Below are 25,522 nucleotides of genomic sequence, written 5' to 3'. Positions count from 1 at the left end.
CAGATTTTTGTCTTCATATTTACCAAAACCATGCAGTGCAAGGGCCTGCCTGATGACATACAAATCAAAACTCTTATGCCCTGTACACACGGTCGGACATTACCACGACAAAATCCCTCTGATTTTTTCCGACTGATTTTGGCCCAAACTTGTCTTGCATACACACAGTCGCACAGAGTTGTCGGAAAATCTGATCGTTTAGAGCGCGTTGACGTAGAACAAGTTTGACGGGACTATAAACGGGCCAGTAGCCAGTAGCTTTTGACTCTAATACTCTAATTTATTCTGAGCATGCGTGGCACTTTGTCCATCGGAATTGTCTACACATGATCAGATTTTGTTGTCAGAAAATTTTAGATCCTGCTCTCAAACTTTGTGTGTCGGAAATTCCAACAGAAAAAGTGTGATGGAGCCCACACACGATCAGATTTTCTGACAACAAGATCTGATCGCACATTTTCCGTCAGAAAGTCCAACCGCGTGTACAGGGCATTAAGGTTTGCCCTCATATTATATGGTTTTGGTAAATAAGGAAAAAATCTGCAGAAAATCGAATAGTGTGTATGGGGCTTTAGATGGCAGGCTAGTAAATTTTCGGCGGACATCTGTCTGTTTTCAGATTTTCCTATAGTCTGTATACAAGTCCATCACACAAAAGTTGAAAGTACAAACACGCATGCTCGGAATCAATGCTCGCCAAATACAACATTAGCAGAAGGTACCCAAAGGGTGGCGCTCAAGAGCCGAAATTCCTCATAGTACTCCACTATGTTCATTGTTGTTGGCCGACAATTGTGTACCGTTTGTATGCAAGACAAGTTCCTGGCACATGCTCTTCTGATAAAAGTATGACGCATTGTTGGCCAATCTGATCGTATGAACCAGGCTTTAGAAGGACACACGATCAGTACTTACAAAGGGAACTATTATTACAGAAAGTAAAAGATCGTCTCTTATAGAACTTCACATACAAAATAGATTATTCTGCCAAGTCCCTGGCATCAGTGGAAAACATGCATCCGGTTGGATGTGTGATGCCAAATAAATTGTAATAATGACCTCTATGTAAAATTACCTAATACGGCATATTTGTTTTTGGGTATGGCAGCCAGGTATTGTTCTTTCTTTTCACTTGAAAAATAGTTACAATTCTGTTCTTAGGTTAAAACCTGCCTCCTAAAACATAATCCAAAGTCATATTTTCAGTTTTGGAAAGTGCTGAGGTGTTAGAACCTCTGGTTTTAGGGCGATTCACTGGCTTGATTTGTTCTAGTGATAGCTATGAAGGGAACTTCCTTACTTTGGATCAATTTCCTCAAACTTCATGTTGTTGTATCGACAATACAAGAAGTGATGGGGAATCTCACCAATGGGACATAGAAGTGAAAATAAAGTTTTGATATACTTAAAGTAGTATTTAACCCAAATTAAACCCCAAACAAAAATATGTTATATATTGCAGTTTACCAATACTTAAATTTGATGTCTGCAATCATTTTTTTTTCTTTTTACGTGTTTTTTTCCCTTTAATTTCACTTGGTGGTTCTACAACACCTATCTTAAGATATCTCTACTCTGGATGGAGGAGCAATAGACACTTTTGGACAGCAGTATTGTCAGTCTGGGGAGAAGGTAGTGTTATGCCGCATACACACGACCGGACTTTGCAGCAGACTAGGTCCGGCGGTCTACCCGACGGACTTTCGGCGGAGTTCCGATGGACTTTCTGAACGAACGGACTTGGCCACACACGAACGGACTAAGTCTGTTTGCTTGGAACGTAATGACGTAAGACATGACTAAAAAAGGAAGTTCAATAGCCAGTAGCCAATAGCTTCCCTTGCATCGTATTTGGTCCGTCGAACCAGCATAAAGACGAACAGTTTTTTTTTCTTTTTTCTTTTTGTAGGTTTTTTACATAAATGAATAGCAGCTGACCATTGTGAGCAACCCTGTCAGTAGTAAATAGTTTATCTCAACCTTCTAACTGACACTTCTCCCAGACAGTCTGGTCTGTTAAAGGAAGTTTAAAAATAACAGATGTAGACTACGATCACACTGGCAATTAGGGGTGGTGGGAATTGTGGTAGCAGGAACCAGAAATTTCTGCTGCGACTCTCAGCAGCTAGGTGCAGCTTCCGTCCTGTTCACCATAATGATAGGCTGCCAGTGACCACATGTATTCGTGGTTGTCCACACAGCCAGAGATTACCTACGGCGATTGCAGCTGGACGCACTTTGTGTGATGCATTCAGCAGCTATCACTTCAGGTAATCGATGGCTGTGCAGACAGCCGTGAAAAATTGTGCCCTGCCAGCAACCAATCTTTATAGAACATGGCCAGCAGCCACACCTAGCTGCTGAGAACCAGCCCTAATCATTGGTGTGTATGTCCCTGTACTGTCCGATTACCAGTTGAAATTAAAGGAAAAACAAGAAACTTAATACAACCACCACATCTAAGAATTGGAGAGCTGCAATATCATACATTTTTGTTGTTGGGTTTAATATAGCTTTAAAGTGATTATAAAGTCAAACAAATAACAAATGTGCTATACTTACCTGCTCTGTGCAGTTGGTTTTGCACAGAGTGCCAGCAGCTGCAAGGGGGATTTTCACCCTCCCCCGTTCACTGACTGAGTCTGTTGTAATATGAGCACATACACACAGAGCTGTGCATTCAGTAGCCTCTCTTGTGCCCCTATTGACCGGAAGAAATAAACCAATTAAAGGCACAGTTACAGCAGCCAATCAGGGAGACTGTACTAAGCTGCAGGAAGCAGCTGAAATGGATTCTGGAACATGCAGTTCCCTCACAAAGTTGCTCTATAGCCTGGTATTCAGGAAGGAACTACAAAAAAGCCCATGATGCTCTGCTGACAGGAAAGCAAAGGACTCCATTTTGTGTCCTGAGAAAAAGCCATGAGGGAGAAATGCTGTCTCTCAGATAATCTCTCCACGTGATTCAGGCCTCCACTGCCAGTTGGGATGCCCAGCCTGAGAGAAGGGGATCCCAGGTGAATATTGCATCTCCACCAGCGGTGAACTGTTCCAGGATGAGGGGACCGGTCGGGTCGCCATGAAAGCCTGCCAGTTCCAGGAAATTTGTGGGCCTTGATCACAGGATTTGGTGAGAGTGCATTTTTGCCCATCTGCAGGGAACAGAGACACTGCACTACAGAAGGAGTTATTTGAATACTGTATACAAACATCATTCCTGCTAGTCATCTTGCTGACACTTGTAGTACCACAGGGGTAGAGGATAAGGCTATCCATTTCTGAACACTGTATACAGACATCATTGTCCTCTCACCTTGTTTCACCTGATAATCTGGGTCAGTTTTATTGTTTGGCCTTGCTATACAGGAGTTTAAGTGCACCAACGAAAGTGGCTAGCTGAAGACAGCAAATCTTATCTTTGCTTCAAAAGGACTGAAGATAATGGGTGACATACTGATCCACACATACATATTCAGGGCTCTGCATATGCATTGGGTGTGGGAGAAAGTTTATCTATAAAGTTAAGCCATTACTTATTTACTTGAATAAGTGTTAAAAGTTGGGGACATTCTCAGGTTTGGAATTCCCTAAAAGCAGCTTGAATATAGGATTGAGAGCTATATTGCTCTTAAATCTCAGTTACTGCTTTCTATTTGATCACTTGAATATATACTGTTACTGTTTGTTATTCTTAGACAGAAATATTGCAGTAAAGACAATTTCTGTCTTTTGTCATAACGTGTGTGTTCCTCATTGGTCATTGTACTTACACTATTGCCAGGTGTGCCAGAGGGATCTGAGGCTGTTATTAGGGTTGAGAGGCAGAGTAACGGACTGAACAAACAAAAGCAGCTCCTTCAGGGGTATCGCTTCACAAATAAAAAGAAACCTGCTGCCTTTAAAATCCCTTTAACCTTCCATTTGGACTAACTACTTGTCTATCTGGGCCACTTTTTAAATTTTTGCACATGTTAAAATAGACATGTTTAGGCCTAAAGATTAGTAAAACCAATAAACAATATTATATCTTCTGAAAGCAAAGACCCTGGAGAATATAGTCGTAAAATGGTGATAGTTGCAATTTTATATTTCACATGATATTCACCTACATGTTTATTAAATGCTGTAACCTTGGCAGGATGTGGAAGTGGTAGGGCGAATCACTTCAACATAAAAGCCTATCACCCACCCACTGCTTTAGACAATGTTAATTTGCCTGTCAAAGGCACATACATTCGATAGTATTGTCTTTATGGTTTTAAGGAAATTAAACAATCACTGGAATAAAAATGATATACGTGATATATATACATCAATTTCTCAACCTATATAATTGTAGCACCCTGGTGTTTAGGCAGGGTTGCTCACAAATTTAGTTTGCCAGATAGTAAATGTTCTGGTTAATTGTTAGAAGATCCACTGAACTCTCTCTAATTCTGAAGTTGCTGCACATATTCTCTTCTGTCACTGGGTGGCACTGTTGCTGGTGACATTAGATCGACAAGGGCATAGCAAGGTCAGATTATGAATGGATGGGATGTCTCAGCCAATTAGCAGGGATTTCCTTACTCCCTTGGCCTGCTGGGAGAGCCTATTTTTTGTTCTGTGGAGTCAGGCGATCAGGGTTCTGTGCCACCTGGACAGCTGTCTGGGTGGCCTATCCAGGAGCAGGAGAAGCAGCTTAGGGTTGGGATTGCAGAATTGGAGTCTAACCGAGATACAGAGATTCTGCCGTATGGGGAACCACTCGTGGTCTAGGGTAAAGGGAAAGCAGTTGCCACTGAGGCCCATCTACCTTATTACCAGAGACTACTGTGAGTAAGCCTGAAGAAGTACCAGCTGGGGACGGTGAAGAAGTGGGAAAGCTTCAGCAAGTGCTAAGCCAGGGACCCAGCAGGTTAACAGGGGTGACGCTTGAGGAGTGTACAGGGGGATAGCTGTGGAAGAGCTCAGGGGATCCAGCCGGCGGCTGGGATCTGGAAGTCTAGTGAGAGACTGGAAGCTCAGTGATTGAAGACCTACAGTGGGCAACTGTGAGATAAAAGAAGAACCATACTCTGTTGTCAAGTTCTATGTGTGAAGATTTTTGGAAACTGTTAAAAGCTTAGTTGCCATATGAGACAGCGGTCCTGCCAATACAGAAGCTGCATCCGGCTGGAGGCTTTGAACTGTATAATTGTCTGCCTATTGTGTCTCGGAGTCTGCTAATTGTCATTACTTCTAGATTTTAAGCTCTAACGAGCAGGGCCCTCTGATCCCTCCTGTATTGATTTGTATTGTAAGTGTACTGTCTGCCCTCATATTCTAAAACACTGCGCAAATTGTTGGTGCTATATAAATCCTGTACAATAATAATAATAATTGCATCTATCTACAGGTGTCCTAGTCCTAACCCCCTCTCCCACAGTTCTTGTTAAGAGACAATAAATCTCTGTGCATTCGAAAAGTGACTGGCGCTTATCATTTCAGCTTGCATTACACCACCATGCCTGGTAACCCACTCAACGAAGATGGATGTCAGCTCTCCCTGTCTCTGAAGGTCACCATTAGGCCTCTAGGGGTCGGGGCAATTGCTACATAATGAATCTTTTATGTAAAAATTCATACATCGGCAGCTTTACAAACTTTGTCATACACTTGATCCTGTCTGTTTATATGATTACATATTTTTAGTGCCGGGGACAAGGGAAACAAGGCTTTAAAGAATCTTAATTTATAATTTGTTATTTTCTATTTCATACTACCCCCTAAAATATACCTTGCTTAGTATAACTAAAGCCAAAACCTTTATTTTCATTTTGGATAGTTTATTTCCTTGCAAAAGTAGCAGTGACATCATCACTTGGCTGTACTTAGCTTGTGCATAGAGCAGAGCTGTGAGAGGGGCCCAGCAAGCCCATCCACTAAAAGGCTGCCCACATAAGACTACAGAAGAGGGAAAAGATAAGAGCAGTCACTCTCCCATTTAATACTGGTTGTTTTTCTTAAAGCAGAGTTCCACCCAAAAGTTCCGCTTTAAGGACTCCTCACTTCCTTACATGCCCTATTTGGAATGTCACTTCTGGGGGGGGGGGGGGGGAGTGGATACCTAGTTTCCACAGCTACCCAGCTCCCACTTCTGCTCGGGCCGCCCAGTCGACTCAAGCGAAAGTTCTCCTCTCCCCTTCCCTGCAATCGCGCATATACTGACCACGGTATCAGGGCTCAGCAGCCATGCTATACTGTGGTCAGTTTACATAGGGGAGGGCAGAAACAGCCAGGATCAGCCAGGTTTTTTAGGTATTACAGGGGGCCAAATGACACAGCACAAGCACTGTGTCATATAACATGCTTTAAAGGAGCACAATACATTTTTTGGGGGGGGGGGTTAACAAACGCTTTAAATGTAAGGTTAGTATGGCATTTAAGTTTCTTGTTTTTTTATGTGGAGTACAGGGTTTTGTAGATGAAGAAGGTGGTCCACTATTTAATAAAGGGACCATGCATTTTGGTTTATGGTCTACTTTAAGAACTGCCAGATACCCCCTCTTCCAATACTTTGTTTAATCTGGCTGAAACCATCACTATACATTACTTCATAAGTAATGTAATGTAATTCATACAAAAATTAAATCACATGTTTTTTGTTTTTTAAGTATTTAAATATATTGATAAATCTGATTTTATGTATGTAATATAAAGGCCTAACGCAGTAGGGTTAGATAGGGCAGCACCAAGGTTCAAAATGTAAAAATTGTGATGTTTTCCTTATGTTATTTTCCTCTCAGGTACATCTCTAGACATTTGTAGTTAAAATCAGCAAGAAAACTGTTAGTATAAGGGGATAAAGGGGACGCTGTCTTGTAAAGAGTCAGAATGCTCTTTACAAGAAGCCATCCCTCCTTTCTCTTGTTTGATGGTCTGTACATCTGAAGAGTTGCTATGCATATAATGCAGAATGCATGCTGCTTCAAGTAAAGTATTAAAAAAGAGTTATCATTCAGGTGTGCTTAGGGCAGCATGATGTTTAAAAGTATGGCTCTGTACACAATTCTGGTATGATTTTTTTTTGGGGAATAAATATCTAAACTTACTTTAATTAAAGGATAAGCTATGAATCTAATAAAACCTAGAAAAGAGATGAAACAAGCACGGCAATTAAATAATGACATTGCAATATAACAATTTGTGTGTTTATCTGATGCTTTACTTACCTATGCAGGTTTTCCCATCCGAGTGCAAAATAAATTTGACATGGCAGCCACATTTGAGTGTATTATCTGTGTCGTCACAAGTGTGCTGACAACCACCATTTCCATAGTTACATGTCACTATAACACAGTAAAGACAAATAAACAATCATATTTGAGGGCACAGCATAAATACTCATTACAAAACATATTGTCAGTATTAAATAATATAAGTTAGTACAATTGAAAACAGTTTAGGAGTGTTCTTTATGCAACATAAACACAATTTGACCCAACTATATTTACATGCTGACTCATTATGTCAGTAAAGGAGAGGCCAGTAGCAGAAGCGCAGCTTTTAAGCGGAGGGCCTACATGATGGGGTTTGTACAGGAAGGCTACAGTGCGGTGGGGGTTAAAAATAATAAGGTACAGTAAGAGGAGGACTGGGATTAAGGAGGGGCTTAAGGAAAGATACGTCATTGGAGGATAGTGGGGTGTGGCAGGATGTGGTGGGGGTGGTCCCTAGGGGTTGCTAGGAAGGGTGTGGGGATTCTAGAACCATTCGCCTTGGGACAGCAACCAACGTCATTCTCTGATGGAGGATTTAGTGGCTGCGTACCCAACTGGCGGGTATATTGCCGAGGTCGGAACAGGTGACTGCTACATCTGCCCCAGAATGCCAGCGTGCTAGGAGGTCACGGCCACCTGAGCGTTTGAGCCCTCAATTGACCCCACGGGCCTGTCATCACGCTGGGAGCCCAGTTGTGGACCCTTCAGCCTCTGCAGCAAAGAGAACACCTTCTCGGGCCGGGGGTGCTGGGAGGAATCCCCTTCACGGGCATGCCCCTGGGGGGAAGGGTGGGTCTTCTGCCCGTTCCCACCCCCCCTCATCGGATTATGGGACCATGCGGCCTCCGCAGGCTCCAGGCCTGCCACTAGAGAGGCCCTGCGAGGGAGAGGACGATCGCCCAGTGCTGGCCTGATGCCTGGGGTGGCCGGGACTGCTGGTAAGAGAAGCGGAGGTTCACCAGCAGGATACGCCAGTGCCGCTGCTGCTAATCGGGACCAGCGTACCGCTCCTGTCAGTAGATCCAGGCAGAGAGCGCAGCGGGGGAGGCAGAGTGAGCCAGGAAGAAGAGTGACGTCAGCGGTCAGCGCACAGCTGTGGAAGAGAGGGTGTGCGGCTGTGGACGGCAGGAGGAGGATGGCCGCACACACTCCCCAACAGCCGTGGGCTCCGCACACTGTCGGATGACAATTATTTTGCATGGAAATTTGGCGTCTTATATTGTAGTGCTGTAATTCTTAGGAATAACTCTCTTAAATCTGTTCAAACCAGAGTCTAGCAGACATCCCGGTATGATAAAGTTTATAATATAATAAATAATAATAAAAATTATTCAATAATGTAATCAAATCCTAAAACACTGAAAAAGGGACACTTTTTGGTTGCTATGGACAATCTCCAAATTTCAGGCAGAAAAAACTGTATTTATAATATAAAAGTGCATGCAGGGCATTGCACAGACCACTAGGGACAAAGAGGGTGTGTATTTTTTAATACAGTACTGTAATCTGTAAGATTACAATACTGTGTGTGTTTTGTGTCTTTTTACTTTTTTGAATTTGCCTCCGTTCTCCGCTCCCGTGCGCTATAGCGTCGCAGGGAACGGAGCTCGGCGGCATTCGGCACTGTGAATCGAGCGGAGGACAACTCGATCACACAGCGCAGAGGACATTGCTGGATCCAGGGGACAAGGTAAGTAACTCTCCCTGTGTCCTCCCCTGCACCCAGCGATGGGATCCCGTGTCTGGCTCGGGGTTACCGCTCCTGTTAGTAAAATCCCAACCCGAGCCAGACTCGGAATTACCGCTAGGGGGGTTAATATGCTGGGCGCTATCATGGAAGTCCTGCAGGGGGTGTGCTCTTCGGTTTACGACGCGGCACTATTGAGGACGGCATTTATATTGGCGTCCATTGGGGCTTTCTGCATTAGTGAGCTGGTGTGCTTGTCAAAACGGGGGGGGGGGGCGTGGTGGTTTTGATTTGGTGGATGTAGTATTACAGAATGAGGTCCTTTCACTTTTTGTTCGGAAATCAAAAACGGATCAGGCTGGAAAAGGTAAGTGGGTGTCCTTGGGAGCCATTCCGGGATCGCCTTTATGTCCGGTAAAGGCGGTTCGGGAATAGGACATGATTAGGGGATTGGAACCGGGGGTGTTTTTGATACATTGGAAAGGGTCGACTTTGTCTCGGTTCCAATTTGAGTCCATAAGAGCTTACGGGCCGCGGGTTTTGACGTAAAGGACTACTTCTCCCACTCCTTCAGGATTGGTGTGGCCACAGAGGCAGCACGCTGGGGTCTGGAGGATGAGCTAGTGCAAAAAATTGGGCGCTGGGATTCGCGTCGTTTTAGGTTGTACGTGCGACCCCATTTGTTATAGGTGTGGTTGGGGGGTCCTTGTTTGATGGGCAGGACCAGTGACAGGGAGGTTAGTCTGGGTCGTGTTGTTTTTTGTTTATGTTCGTTGTGCTCGTGGTCAGTGTCGGGTGTGTTGTGGCGTTTTTATGTTGCCGTGTTTAACGGGGATGCGTGTCGTTTTGTTGTCTTGTTTTACAGGTTTGGAATGTTTGATGTGGATCCTGGGACATTCTTATGTGTTCTGGGGAGCCAAGCGGGCCAAGCTTATACCAGAGGGATGGCAGTTGTGTTTTAGGAGAGACCAAGTCAGGAACAGATGGATTGGGGTTCCCGGGATGCTGTGGTCAAGGGTTCTCCCGGAAGTGCATCATTATGCTAGGCTGGATAGGCCTCCGGACATTCTGGTACTCCATGTGGGGGGTAATGACCTAGCTCTAGGGAGCTATGCAGAGACATTAAGTACGATCTGCTGCGTTTGTGGACCCTGTTCCCAGACACCATTGTCATATGGTCGGACATCTTGGCGATTGGTGGTTTCGGTGGAACGGGTTAACAGGGCCCACATTAAAGTTAATAAGGTGGTTGCGAAGTTCTTTGTGCGCAACAGGGGCTTGGCAATCCGTCACAGGGAATTGGAGAAGGAGCCGTGAATGTTCTTGAGAGGAGATGGCATCCATTTGAATGCAATAGGGATTGATCTTTGGTTTTTGGGCCTGCAGGACGGTATTCAGCGAGCTAGGGGTATGGCGGGCCACCCAGGTGTAAGGTGTCACGCCGGGCGTCTATGGCAGTGGTCGTAGGGTTTTTGAAGGTGGGGATGGCAATGTTATTTGGAGAATGATGGGCTGGGCCCATCTCAGAGATGAATGAACCTGCCCTAATAAGAGGTGGCTGTATCGGCTGGTGAGTTTTGCCAAACAATTGTCCCTGTACTGGTGTAAGTCATGGCTAGGGGCCGGGAAAGAGGCAAGGTGGTGTAAGATACAGATAGTGAAGTCAATGGTGCCTTTAAAAATCCTATGCAGTTTGCATGCCAGTCAATTAGGTTACAATGGGTTGTCTGCAATGTATTACCAGATTATTGCGGATGTTTGAAATGTTTTTTCTGTTAGGTTTTGATAATAAAAGGCTGCTATGGCCATTTAAACCCAAACAATGTGTCTGGTATATTTACTGGTCAGTTATTGGGAATAGGCAAAATGGCATTCAGGCCAAAATTGGGCAATACCCCAGACATGAGTTTGAAACATGGGGGAAAGTAAAATAACATATATTTCACTATATGTTAATAATCTTATTGTTTCTGAAATTATTCTGTGGAAGAAGATGACAACATTGTTATATATAAAATCTATATATATAAATATACAATTTCTTTATTATATATGGTTTAGCCACTTAAGGACTGCTCTACATATATATATACTGTGGCAGGGTGGCCCTTAAGCGCAAAATCACGTACCTGTATGTGATTAATCGTATTGACTCTGAGGCACGCACACACATGCCGCCAGAGCCACGCTCTCACTGTAATTAGACACAGCGGGGGCCAATCAATGGGTCCATCGCCCGCAATGGCCACCGACCACCCACGATCGTTGACAGGAGACGCAGAATGTAAACAAGGCAGGTCGCCTTTCTCTCAGAGGGGAAGAGAGAGACCTTGTGTTCCTGCTAATCAGATCTCTCTCTTCCTCCAGTCAGTCCACCCCCCACACAGTTAGAAATCACTCCTGCCAGTGTTAACCCCTTCCATGCCAGTGTCATTGATACAATGACAGTGCATTTTTTTAGCACTGATGCCCAATGAGTGGTATCACTGGTCCCCAAAAAGATGCCCTAATGAGTGGTGTCACTGGTCCCCAAAAAAGTGTCACTTAGTGGCAGATTTTAGCGGTCCCGCTAAAATTTGCTGATCACTGTACTAGTGAAAACAATTAAAAAAATGAAAAGTCCATAAATATATCCCATAGTTTGTAGACACTATAACTTTTGCCCAATACCATATTTTTCTACCAAAAATATGTAGCAGGACACAAATTGGCCTAAATTGATAAAGAAATTATATATTTTAAATTTTTTCATTGTATGTGTTTTATAGCAGAAAGTAAAAAATATAGTTTTTTTTTTCAAAATTGTCATTTTTTTTGTTTATAGCGCAAATAAAGAAAACTGCAGAGGTGATCAAATACTACCAAAAGAAAGCTCTATTTGTAGGGAAAATGGACATCAATTTTATTTGGGTACAGCATTGCATGTCTGCGCAATTGTCAGTTAAAGCAATGCAGTGCTGTAGTGCAAAAAATGGCCTAGTCGTGCAGGGGGTAAAAACTTCCAGGGCTGAAGTGGTTAAAGTGAAAGTGAAACTATGGTTCATGGTCATTTTTATTTACTTTTTATAAAATGATGCTTTATATGCCTATATTGTTTAGAGTCGGTGACATATGTACCATAAAGCACTGCGTGAAAACATTGCACAACTGACAAAGCAAGTTGGCGAAGTAACAATGTCCCAAATAATGAAAACAATAACTGGGGTGGCCCACACTGAGGCCACAGCAGCAGACCCAACGTGGACTAGCCCAAACCAGCGTATATGATAATACAACAGGTCAAAATAAAGTTATGCGTGATATCAATTCAATGCAGCAACACAGTACATAAAGAGGAAGTAAACCCTGATGAGTTTACTTCCTCTTTCATTCCCTGCAAAGGCAAAGCATAATGGACTACTAAGCATCGCATAGTAGTCCATTATGTGTCACTTACCTGACACAGGAGCCAGCGAAGTCGCCGCTGTCCCCTGTAGTCCGCCGCATCCATCTTGCTGGTGGCGTCTCGCAGCTCCGCCGCTGTCATTCGGCGGAGCCGCGATGACGTCACTCCCGCGCATGCGCACGGGAGCCAACACACGCGGCAGATCCATTGTTGGAAATGCCGCGCTCAGTGCGCCTGCGCGCCGCTGTCTACGGCGCATGCGCCGTAGACAGCGGTGCCTGTCTTCAGGCAAATATCTCCTAAACCGTATAGGTTTAGGAGATATTTCTTGGACCTACAGGTAAGCCTTAATCTAGGCTTACCTGTAGGTCAAAGTGGTTTGTAAGGGTTTACAACCACTTTAAGGTTTTCCATGAATCTCACTTCTCTAATCCGCTGGAGAAGGGTGGTTGTCTGTTTCCACTGTACAGTGATGAGACATCTAGTCAAAATGTGCATCGTCAATTTTTTAGAATGTTTCCCCAGCTCCCACACCGGGAAGCTCAAGAGATGCGTCAGCAGATCCAGGCGAACAGGCCTGTCAACAAACTTAGAAATTAGCAAGTTAACCTCCTTCCAGAAAGGTATAATTTGTGGGCACATCCTTAAAATGTGAAACACATCTCCAATACTTATCGGAAACATAGTATGTAGAAACTCAGGGGTATGATACCACAAAAACAAAATCTTATAAGCATTTTCTTAATAATCTGTACACATGGAACTTTTTTGGGCTTGCAACCAAAGCTTCTGCCAGACCTCCATGGAGTATACGAATGTTTAGGAAATGGACTCTGATATATATCAGAAATGATAGCTTTTCTAGAGGGGCCTTTTCCACAAGTTCTCTCAAATGAAGTCAGACGGACAAAGACAAGATCTCTTGTAAGGGACTGCCCATAATGTCGAATCTGCAAATAGCTATAGAACGCGGAGTTAGGAAGACCATGCTTATCCTGTAGGTCGGAGAGCAGCCGCAGCGGAAGGGAGCAGCGATCTACTTTATTTCTAAAGTTAAATAAAAAATTTGTTCTCCAGGGAAGCACTATAGAGGTGAATAGGCTATCAGGAATATTAGGATTACAAAGGAATGAGGTTAGCAAGGACTTCGTAGAGGTCAAGTGAAACTTATCTCTAGTAAGTAACCAAATATTTTTAGTAAACTGAATGGGAGCTAGCAGAGTGGTACCTAAATCTGCATAGTGAGAGCCCCACAGAAAATAATTTGAATGTATAGGGGCCGACCATAGCTTTTCCAATTCCGTCCACCGATTATATGATCTGAATGTATCTGAATGTAGTCCAGGAGGCCAAGTGTCTAAAGTGAGCTGCATAATAATACAATGTAAGGTCTGGTACCCCCAAACCTCCCTGAGATCTGAGTGTACACATCAATTTTCTGAACAACCTATGCCTCTTATTATTCCATATGAAGTCAATTAGGGCAGATTGCATCTTTTTAAGATCTAAAGCGGGTACCATAACTGGGAGGATCTCAAATAAATGTAAGAGTTTAGGGACTATCATCATTTTCACTGTGGCTATACAGCACAAGAGATTGGTTGAAGTGGCGAGTGGTCCAGGAGCAGAAAAAATTCAGAGTATCCCTATGCAAAGGGGGCGAATTTTGCCTATAAAGGGATGAGTAGGTGGGTGTGATGAACACCTCAAGATATTTAAGGGCCTCCACTTTCAAGCTATAGTCAAAGGTAGCTTTAAGTTTAGCCAAACGGGATTGGGACATGTTTATGGGGAGAGCCTCTGTTTTATGGGGAGAGCCTCTGTTTTAGTGGTGTTAAATTTGCAGCCAAAGAGCACGCCAAATTCCTGAAAACTTTCTATGAATATTTGGTAGGGAGATCAGAGGATAAGTGAGGGTCAGGAGAATGTCATCAGCATACAGTGAAATAAAAAACTCTATTTTACAAACAAGCACCCCAGTGGTTCAATACACAGCGCAAATAGCAGAGGCGACAAGTACCATTGAATATTAGAAAAGGTGGGGAGGAAGCATGAGGGAGTTTAACTATCGCCATAGTGTTAGCCTATAAAGACCGGACATCGCGGAGAAAAGGGCCTCTAATACCAATCTGTCATAAGACCGCAAATAAAAAAGGCCAACTAAGGTGATCAAAGGCCTTTTCCACATCAGGGCTCAGTATAAGTGCTTCTTATTTCACTTTAGTTAGAATGTCTACAATATCAACTGCCCTTCTGATGTTATCACCCACCGAGCAAAACATCATGAAGCTTTCCTGGTCCTTGCGCGTGCCAGAGAGAAGGTGATCTCCCAGTCTATTTGCCAATATTTTGCTGAAAATACTTATAATCGGAATTCAAAAGAACATTGGATGGTAACTAGAAACATCTTGAGGATCCTTCCCAGGTTTGGGAAACACCTCAATATGGGAATGAGACATATTGGGATGAATTGAGGCACTTGCCAGAAAAGCATTAAAAAGAGTGAGCATATAGAGGATAAATGTAGTAGAGAATGTTTTGTGATAAAAGAATGGCAGCCCACCTGGGCCTGGAGATTTGTGGAGAGGTAAAGTTTTAATGACTTCCCGCTGTTCCTCCACTATTATTGGAACATTGAGTTGTAAAACATCTGACATCATTAGTGTAGGCATAGAGCATTTTGCTAGATAATCCCAAATATGCTGTGGTAAATTTGCTAAATTGAAGTGTTGGGAATCAGCCACTGTAGATTATAAGGACTGATAAAATTCTCCAAAAATCTCAGCAATCTGCTCTGGATCATACACCAAGGAATCTGATGGGGTTTTAATCACATGGGGGTAGATTTAAAAGTCCTATCCCGAAACTGATTTGCAAGAGAGAGTTTGCTTTGTTACTCTTATCATAGAGCTGTTGGCGTAAACAGAGCAGAGCCTTTTCCACTCATTCCAAGTCAAGGTTCCACAGTTGGGATCTAAGCCTGACTATTCGTTGCAAAGTCAATAGACGGGAACGATAATGGAGTTTAGACTCGAGGCGAGCTAGACGCTGCAGCAATAATTGCCGTTATACCTGAGTGTTTTTATTAAGCAGGGAAGCTTCTTGGATGCAGTAGCCCCGTTTCCCAGAGTGTCGCAGTAATGGTGTCCGGGGTGTAATTATGTGAAAAATAGTCCTCCAGGGCTTGTTGTAGGCAAGCCTTCATTGGATCAGACTTAAGAAAAAAATAATTATGATGCCAGTGACAGTGTTCGATAGGAGCCATGAAAGAGTCAAGACATAGGAGAATTGGGGAGTGGTTGGACCACGTAATTGGCAACACTTGGGCATCATAAGTAAGTTGCAAAACTGGGATATTAACCAAGAAGTAGTTGATCCAAGTATGGGCATGGTGGGGCGCGGAGAAGAACAGGTATTGCTTATCAGTTGGATATGTCACTCGCCGGATATTGTAAATCAAGAGTTATCAAGCTGTCAGAAAGATGGCCATGTAGTATAATATAATGACCTCCCGGATCGATAAAAGAGTGAGAAAGGACAAATTTTACATTCCTATGGAATAATATGGCTACGCCTGCAGACTTTCTGTTAGGGGGTCAGTGCAGTATAAACCAAGGGGTAATGACTAACAGCAAAATGTGCCTGTGGAATCTAGGTGCGTTTCCTGGACACCACGTCAGCTCTAAGGTGCTTAAGTTCCTGGAGAGAGGTTTTCGATTAGCAAAATAATTGAGCACTTTGACATTCAAGGAGAGAAACTGAGCCGTGGTAAATTTAAAAGGAATAGTCAGCAGCTACCATGCTCTGACCATGGGGTGCGGGATAAGATCCCACAGGCCAACAAAATGGAATAAAAGCAGCAGGGAGTAAGCCACACACTGGGTGACAGAAAAAAAGAGAAAGAAGCCCATCCTTAGGCAGAGAAATAGTACAGGGAAATAAACAGAACCAAAACCAATCCAAACCCAATAGAGGAAATCTGGGACTCTCGGAGTGCTGTTCTGTGTCACTCAACGAATCCTAGTGGCAGTTTGAGTCTAGGATCCAAAAACCAGGAGGTTGAGACAGAAAACCACAAGGGGGATATACAAATAGTCCAGGACAGTACCCTACCAGCCTACCTATAAACATTAAAAAATGTTAGAAAAGACCAGGTAATGCATAACAATATAAATATAACCAACAGTGTAACACTGCAGAAAACAAATATCCAAATTCTAGCAATAACTAAATCAGGATAAGAACACAGATAAACAGGACCACAGATGATCAAAACTTCAGGGCTTGCCTGAAGAAGACCTGTATATTGGGTACACAATGCTAGGGCCAACATGGTTATAAAGAAAAGGTGCCAGAGTGAGTGGTATAAAAGGAGGAGGGAAGAAGGGGAAGCAGAGTAGAGCAGAGTAGAGAAAAAAAAAGAGGGGGTAAGGGGGAGGGGGAAAAATAATCAAGCTTGATGGGCTGTGTTGAGGGTGACCCAGGATATTGTTGAAAATCGTTTGGAGAACAAGCTTCAAACCTTCACCCTGCATAGTCTCATGAAGACCTCTAACTCTGATATTATTGCAACGCTCCGTTATCCAGATCTTCCAGGTGTTGCTTTAGCTCCCAAATAACGGAAGCTTTATTAGACAGATGTGTCTACATAATGGAAACTGAGTGCCTGGTTGACTGCAGGTCTTCATCCAACACTGTCAGTGTGCAAATCAGTGTGTAACATTCCGATTTCAGCCTGACATGTTTCCTTAACTTCTTGGATTAATTGACGTGAAGTCACTCTTATGCTGCGTACACACGATCGGACTTTTCAGCGGAGGTCCGCCGGATTTTCCGAACGAGCGGACCTGCCCACACACGACCGGACTTTTCCAGCGGACTAGGTGCGGCGGACAATCTGCCGGACTATGGCGCAAGTCTGCCAGACTTTTGAAATGAACGTTCATTTTGAACGCGGCTCCAGGTAGACGGGACTAGCGCAAGAAGTCAATGTTGCCGCCTCCATTGGCAAGATTGACACCTCGCTAGCCCCGTCACCTGGTATGGACTTAAAGGGGAAGCCCTATGCCAGAAAAACGGCGTGGGGGCCCCCCCAAGTCCATATCAGACCCTTATCCGAGCACGTAACCTAGCCGGTCAGGAAAGGGGGTGGGGACGAGCGAGCACCCCCCTCCTGAGCCGTACCAGGCCACGTGCCCTCAACATGGGGGGTGCTTTGGGGAAGGGGGGCCCTGCGGAATTGCTACAGACAATCAAAATTTCCATCGGAAAAATTGAGAACATGCTCTCAAATTTTTGCTGGCGGGAATTCGACCAGCTAAATTCCGATGGAGCCTACACACGGTCGCATTTTCCAATGAAAAGCTCTTATCGGTCTTTTGCTGGCCGAACTTTCCGATTGTGTGTACGCGACATTAGTGTCCAAGTTAGAGGAGTGAGCCAATGCACCTAGTGGGACGGTGAAGGGGTTAATGGCGTTACAAGGGGTTAATGAGTTTTACTACAGTGTTTGCAATACAATGGCTTATGGCTTATGAGGGGAGGTGTAGATCATACTGGATTGACTCGATCAGTCACTGCTGTAGGGTATGCAAAGGTGTGGGCAGATAGGAAGGGTTTGTTTACAGAGGTTCGTGCCTGGTTTGAGGAAAAAGTGGTTGTGGGCCCTGTTAGGGCCTGGGCTGCTACCTCGGGGTACGGTCTTGTGGTCAACTCTGCGTATGCTTGAGAAGAAGGGAAAGTATAGGAACACCCAAAATCAAGTAGATGCGGGTTTTAAAGTAATTTTATTTGCACTCACAGCAATAAAATGAGGCCAACATGTTTCGGGGGACTAAAGACTCCCCCTTCATCGGGCTGCTGTTTGGGCCTGTTGGGGGCTCTGAACCTACAGTCAGCATTTGAGCATCTATCTACCTGCAACTACTGGATAAACCTGCATCTACTGGATACCAGGCGCTACTTTACTTTCACTTCTCATGCAATACAAAGGTGGCCCACAAATCCCGCCGCCCGCCCCATGTGAATGAGTATGGGATACATTGTACCCCTACTCATGCATTAAAAAAAGTGTCAAAAATAAAGACAGGAGGCAGTTTTTGACAATTTCTTTATGTAGATGTAGATCCATTGTCAATCACAATGTCCGCAACCAAGGCTAACCGCTGAATGCCTTCTTTGACAGTTCTTAAATAGGTAACGGACAGGCCACCTGTTGACATCACCTGGTTGCACCGCCCCCTTGTGACTTCACTGACACAGCATGTCCGGCGGTGCAGCGGGTGTTTTGATTGATGATGGATCTACATCAGGGTACAATGCTTTTTAATTTTAACCACTTGCCGACCAGCCGCCTTCATTATACTGTGGCAGGTTGGCTCGTTTCTGCAAGTCGCCGTACCGGTATGGCGGTCCCTTTAACAGCTATAGCAGGTGCGGCGGGGGACCTGATGCGCATGGCCGGTTGCTGCGATGTCCACCGGCCAACTGCAATTGCTCCACAGAGAGCCAGAACGGGGGATTTGTCAATGTTAAAAAAAACAGATCCCTGTTCTGTCAGGGGAGTACAGAGTGACCGTCTATTTCTAGTGATCAGGAACAGTGATCTCTCTGTACTCTGTACCAGTCAGTACACTCCCCCCACAGTTAGAAACACCTCCCTAGGGAACACTTAACCCCTTTATCGCCCCTAGTGTTAATCCCTTCCTGCCAGTGTAATTTTTACAGTAATCAGTGCATTTTTATAGCACAGATTGCTGTATATTGTCACTGGTCCCAAAAAAGTGTCAAAAGTGTCAAATCTGTTCACCACAATGCCACAGTCCCGCTAAAAATGGCTGATCACTGCCATTACTAGTAAAAAAAACTACAAAAATAATAATAAAAATGGCGTAAATATATTCTCTATTTTGTAGACGCTATAACTTTTGCGCAAACCAATCAATATACGCTTATTTTAAAAAAAATGTTTTACCAAAAATATGTAGAATACGTATTGGCCTAAACTGATGAAGACATTTTTTTTTCTTGGGAATATTTATTATAGCAAAAAGTAAAAAAAAAATATATATTGTTTTTCAAAAGCTGTCAGTCTTTTTTTGTTCATAGTGCAAAAAAAAAAAAAACGCAGAGGTGATCAAATACCACCAAAAGAAAGCTCTATTTGTGGGAAAAAAGGCAGAGCCCCCCACCCAAAGCACCCCCTAACGTTGAGGGCATATAGCCTGGTATAGTTCATGGGGGGGGGGCGCTCGCTTGTCCCCCCCTTTCATGACCTGCCGGGCTGCATACTCAGATAAGGGTCTGGTATGGATTTTAGGGTGGATATACATCTGTACTAGGAGACATTTTTTATTTTTTTTCTCAGTGGCTGCAAACTAATCCTTCCCATTTTTGGTACATTTAAAATATGTAATGTTTTACCTGAAGATAAATGTTACTTTTTAGTAAATTAGGTAAATAAAGAGACAGACACACATACATTTGCAGTCTTTTTGGTTTCCTGTCAATTCAAATCCTGGTCGACATTCACAGGACACACCCTTTGCAGTTTCTCTGCAAATATGTGCACATCCATGGTTCCTGTTCATGCAGAGGAAGCCTTCTAAAAAAAAAAGAAAGAGCGGAGAAATTACAGAAGTATGGAAGGACCAGCAAATCTATGACAAATTTTACTTTAATACAACAGCTTCCTATAACAATTGTATGTACAGTAAAAGTAGTAGTAGAGCCTTGTTCCATGTTAGCCATAGATTAATGCAGAAAATTTGAGTGATACCTTTTATTGGCTAACTTAAGTTATTAAAGAAGCAAGATTTCAAAATCTGTTGGATCCCTTTGTCAGGCTTTATGAATGAGTCTGGAAAGTTAGCATCTGAACTTTCTCCCTAAAGGGTCATTTCCACGATATGTTCCCCCCCCCCCCCCCCTTTTTTGGAACTTTTTTTTGAGTTGGGGAGTGGGTACATTGGTTTGACAGGTACCCACTCCCCCTTCTGTTCTGATCGCCTAAGCAGTTTCACCAGAAGTTCTCCCCCCTTTTTTCTGCCCGCAACCTTCTGGAACACACCATAGGTCTCAGAAGGCTGTGGGACCATTCACAAAGTGCAGAGCAGCTTGCACATGTGCAGTGGGAAGCTGGCTGTGAAGCCACAAGGAGTCAGAGCTAGCTTGCCACTGTTAACATGTCGACGCTCGAACCCGAAGACCCGCAAAGAACTGGCCCGGGTGAGGATGCTGCTGGAGCCTTGAGCAGGTAAGTGCCCTTTTATTAAAAGTCAGCAACTACAGTATTTGTAGCTGCTGACTTTTATTTTTTTTCAAAAAGTTTGAATAACCTATTTAATAAATTAAGTGTTTGAATATTAAAAGAAAAAATTTAATTATCATTTTGCTCTGTAACTTGGTATTCTGCAAGTGCCCACAGGTAATGATCTATCATCTGTGAGTTAACAGCCCAGGCTGGATGGAACATTGGCAGGGTAGGAAAGAAAACCTTATTTAAGAAAACTTTTATTTTCTTCTGATATCAAAGCTATCTGCAGCATTTTGTCCCCTTCCTTTTATCTAGACCTAAAAAGAAGTGACTACTATTTATTAGGCATTCAGACTGTGCCTGCAAGTCCAGCCCCCTTCGATTGCCTTTTAAACTTACCTTCTGGTCGCTGAATACATGTATGCTGGTTGTCACTTAAAAAGAATCCTTCGCGGCAGCGACACTCATAGCTCCCCATCATATTGACGCATATCTGCTGGCAGCCCCCATTGCTTTCCATACACTCATCTAAATCTGTAAGAACAGGGTAAGGGACAATATAATACAGTAGTTAATAACATGAATCATAACCCTGCGAAGGAAGTAATGGCCCTTAATATGTACTATGTTATTACTTATACAATAATGAAAATATGACTTGTGCACAAGATGGAGCAGTTAAACTGGCAAGTATTTTCTGTGTGATCTTCAAAAACAATAATTTTATATATGTGTCTCTTAGTTAAGTAGTAAAAGCAGAAGATACCCTGAGTTTTGCTAAACTTTTAACAGTAAATTGTGTTTTAACTATAGTCATGTCTTATTATATTTATAACAATAATATGATAAAGTATCATTTCTGTTACACCTTTAAAACTGTACTTACGGTATATAATTGAGCAGTTGCTGTGTAAGTACATCACTCTCTGTCATCTACATTACTATATCACTATTATTATCTACTGACTTCTAAAAAGTTATCCTATGATATATAATAGCATCCTGGATACTATCAATAGTGTTGGTACATTCACCACATTAATGGCTGTGTAGTGATACTTTTCCATAAATATTTTTTTGGTGATCAAGAGGTAAAGAAAATTGCAGCATTTGCAAAAGATACACGGTTATAATAATAATATGCTAGAGTATGTTATAAAGGTATATTTGTTAATACATAAGGAGGAGAATGCTAACACAATGAGTAGGGAATAGACATGTGCAATTTGTTTTGTTCCAAATACAAATTCAGACAAATTTTTGGTTTGTTCCAAATTCGGTAAGCCCCCTGGTGATTTGGGGTGGGGGGGCAGAGAACCCACTGCCCCGAAGCATCCACCCCCATGTCCCCCCCCTTTCTTGGTCTGCCAGGCTGTGTGCTCGGATAAGGGTCTGGTATAGATTTTGGGGAGACCCCACGCCGTTTAAAAAAAAAAAATTCAACCATGAGTCAATTCAAATGTGATTTGACTCATTTTTTTCTTTAGAATTTCCATTTTTTTCTGAAGCATGTTCTATACATGCTACAGATGTGCCACTTTACAGGCAGACTAAGGGGACCTTCTTGGCACTATATTTAAATGAATTTTTCATTTTTATTGTTTCACTTTAAGTGGGGTTCCTGCCAGGCTGCATGCTCGTATATGGGTCTGCTATGGATTGGGGGGGGACCCCACTCTGTTCTCTTTTCAGAATTTTCTATTGCCAGCATTGTTTCATTTATATTTCAGCTGTCAGTGGGGAAGCCTGCTGACCACTGATGAGTCATCGGTTGTTAAGGATGCGGCAGCCAGCTTCCCAGCCCACTGCTTAACAACCAGCTATTCATCACACAGAATTCAAATTGGTTGATAATTTTTCGACCAATCTGAATTCCAATCGTTCTGAAAATTTGGAAGTCGTTAGAAAATTAATAATACATTTTTTTTTTAATGAAAACTAAATTAAATTTAAAGATAAAATATGTTTTAACGAATTCCAAAACAACACCAAACAAATTCTGAAACAAAACAAAATTAGTAACATAACCAAAATATGTGAAACTAAACACATTTTTCTGTTCTGCACATGTCTAGTAGAGAACAAGTTGCTCATTGTGACAATACAGATAACACATTAATGTATATCTGAATGCTACCATGTCTTGAAAAATTGTAGAACGATGTTGGCCCCATAGAGAGTTATCAATGGGAACAAATACTTGAGGCTGGCCCCTTAGTATCAGTTTCAGCGGCACATAACCTGATCCAGTTTTATTCTACATCAAACTTATAGGACTCCAGTACAACTCCACACTTGGGGTAGGCGAGATAATTCCATCTGTCCCAAATGAATGTCAGATTCAACCAGGCGATTTTATTCACATGTTTTGGAGATGTACTAGACTGGTGTGATATTGGAACCAAGTTATTTCAACTATTAATGATACCTACCAGATTCAATGGGCTATGGACTTACTAACGTGCCTGTTGAGCAACCTCAATGAGGAACTATACTCCCCTTCTCATTATAAAGCTGGTTTGGTTGTTATATTTGTCAAGAAAATTGATAGCGAGACTCTGGCTATTTGCCAAATTCCGATATGTGCACAGTGGATCCAAGCGGGCAATTCTATACTTGTTAGGGAAAAAAATTACTACCGACATAGGAATTCTCCAAAGAAATTTGAAAATATCTGGTAATGTTGGCTAAACAATCCAAACAATTGCCCCTCCCCAACTTCTAATGGATAGATTATTACAGCTGTAAATGTGTTGTGCTTCAAGTATTGTTTACTACCCCCAGTGTATTATTTTATATTTTTCTGTGATGAAACTGAATGCACTCTATTCAAGTCCCTAATTTTGGTGACATAGCAGTTTACATTATTATTATTTTTATTGATAATGCTTTGGCCATTTCCAATAATCCAGGTTGTTTAACTGTTCAATTTATTTAAACAAAACAAAAAACAAACAAAAAGATTCTATGTCCTGTAAATGCACTAAACATGCAATATTCTTATCTGAAAGATAAAACTATAATCAATTTGTTTCTGGGTGCCTTCATGGCAGCATACATGTGATATTAGCACTGCCTACTTCCGCCCACAGGACCAGTGCATGCATAGCTATAAAGAGCTAACACCCACACAACAGCCTATTTCCTTTTCTGTTCAATTTTTTTATTGGTAACACATCAAAGAATAACAAGGAGTGTTCATTGATTTCACATGCCCAATACATTGTATGCAATAAACAGGGGTTACAAGAGGAGCGTTATTGGCATCATGGGTAGAAATAGTTTTAGAGTGCCAGGGGGTAAAGGGGGACATAGGTAGAAAAGGAAAAAAAGAAGGAAAAGAGGAAAAACAGCTACAAGAATAGGAGAGGTCGAGAGTGCCATACAGGCCTGTTACTTATGTTGAAGGGAGGGATGGAAGGGCTGTTTAAATCTGGGGGTAGGAATTGTTCCACCCAAAGTTGCCAAATTTTAAGATGTTGGGGGATTCTGTCTTGAATAGTGGCCTTGATTTTGCCATGGATCATAGCTTAAGTGATTCTGTTTTTAGCCTCCAGGACACAAAGTTTAGGGAATTTCCAAGCTCTGGCTATCGTTTGTTTAGCTGTGGCCATGAGCTGCAGAAGGAGATGAAACCGAGCTCCAGTACAGTCTAAGGTAACATGGTTCAGCGATGCGAGGGATGGATCAGAGTCCAAAGGGACCTTGAGCAAAGTTGAAGCCATGTCGAAGATTGCTGTCCAAAATTTCTGTACAACCAGACACATCCACCGGATGTGTGCGTGCGTGCCCACCTGGCCACGACCTCGGAAACACACAGGGGGATAGCCAGGCACAAATTTAGAGATCCTTGCCTTGACCAGATACCACCTCATTAGGACCCTATAATTTGTTTCGAGTGCTAAAATGTTTTGAGAGGATGATTTAGTTGTGGCCCATATGTCATCCCAATCTTTTATATCCCGGTCAATCTCCAGGACTTTGGACCACTGTGCAGCTTATGATGGTATACTGGATGTCAGGGAGGTAAGATGACAATATAGGCGAGAGATAATTCCGGCACTGTGTGGATCAGAGTTGCATATACCCTCATATAGGGGTGAGATATCTAGAGAAGAATGAGTACTTATAATTGGTTGAATAAAGTGGGCAATTTGGAGGTACCTAAAACACTCCCTGGGTGAGCGTTGGGCTTGCTCTTGTAAAGCAGGGAATGATTTCAGGGTACTGCTGGTGACAAGATCTTATATATGACTCAAACCCACTTAAGTTCTTATTTGGAATGAGATTGGGTCACTGAAAGCAGGGTAGAAGTTTGGATGATTAACAAAAGAAAGTCGAGGGATATATGCGGACATTAGCTTAAAAGGACCCCGTAACCAATCCCAGAGTTGGAGGGAGTGCTGGGTCACAGGGTTAGAAAAGGGGCCTCGGTCAGACCTGGACATCCATAACAAGTTACTTACAATTAAGGGGTTTATATCAACTGCTTATAAGCTTACCCAAAGTGGCATTTCCACCTTTGCATGGTAAAGTGTGAGTTGGGCTAGTTGGGCAGCATAGTAATAACATTGAAAATTAGGAACCCCAAGGCCACCAGCCAGCTTGTTGCACAGCAGTACAGTTTGTGGTACCCTGGATCTTGTGGGGCCCCAGATATATTTATATATGCAACCTTGTATGGCTCTAAAAAAGTAAGAGGGAATCATGACTGGTAGAACTCTAAAGAGGTACAGTAGTTTAGGCAATAGGGTCATCTTGACAGGCGCCACGCGCCCAAGCCAGGAAATGCATAGTGGCTGCCAAGCAGTCAATAAGGAAGATAAGCGAGACAACATGGGAAGGTAATTTTCCTGGTAGAGGTTTACTGGTTAATTGTATCCCTAAGTAAGGGATCATTTTTGCGGACCATAAAAATGGAAATGTGCTCTGTAGGTGATGAATTCAGATTGTGG

General features: G+C 42.8%; 1 protein-coding gene across 4 annotated transcripts in view; it reads right to left on the bottom strand.

Moving 5' to 3' along the window:
• SCUBE3 (signal peptide, CUB domain and EGF like domain containing 3) overlaps nt 1–25,522 on the bottom strand; it is a 190,426-nt gene that overhangs the window by 81,433 nt on the left and 83,471 nt on the right. For all 4 annotated transcript variants that reach the window (XM_077481428.1, XM_077481425.1, XM_077481426.1 and 1 more), the window contains 3 exons: nt 20,967–21,101; nt 19,794–19,916; nt 7,194–7,310 (listed from right to left, as the gene is read on the bottom strand). In XM_077481428.1, coding sequence (XP_077337554.1) covers nt 7,194–7,310; nt 19,794–19,916; nt 20,967–21,101 — 375 coding nt within the window. The remainder of the gene's footprint in view (nt 1–7,193; nt 7,311–19,793; nt 19,917–20,966; nt 21,102–25,522) is intronic.

The sequence above is a fragment of the Lithobates pipiens genome, unplaced genomic scaffold (genome assembly GCF_037356315.1).
Source record: "Lithobates pipiens isolate NorthernLeopardFrog02 unplaced genomic scaffold, aLitPip1_a1.2 Scaffold_16, whole genome shotgun sequence".
Classification (NCBI taxonomy): domain Eukaryota; kingdom Metazoa; phylum Chordata; class Amphibia; order Anura; family Ranidae; genus Lithobates; species Lithobates pipiens.
This window is presented reverse-complemented; position numbering and strand designations above follow the sequence as displayed.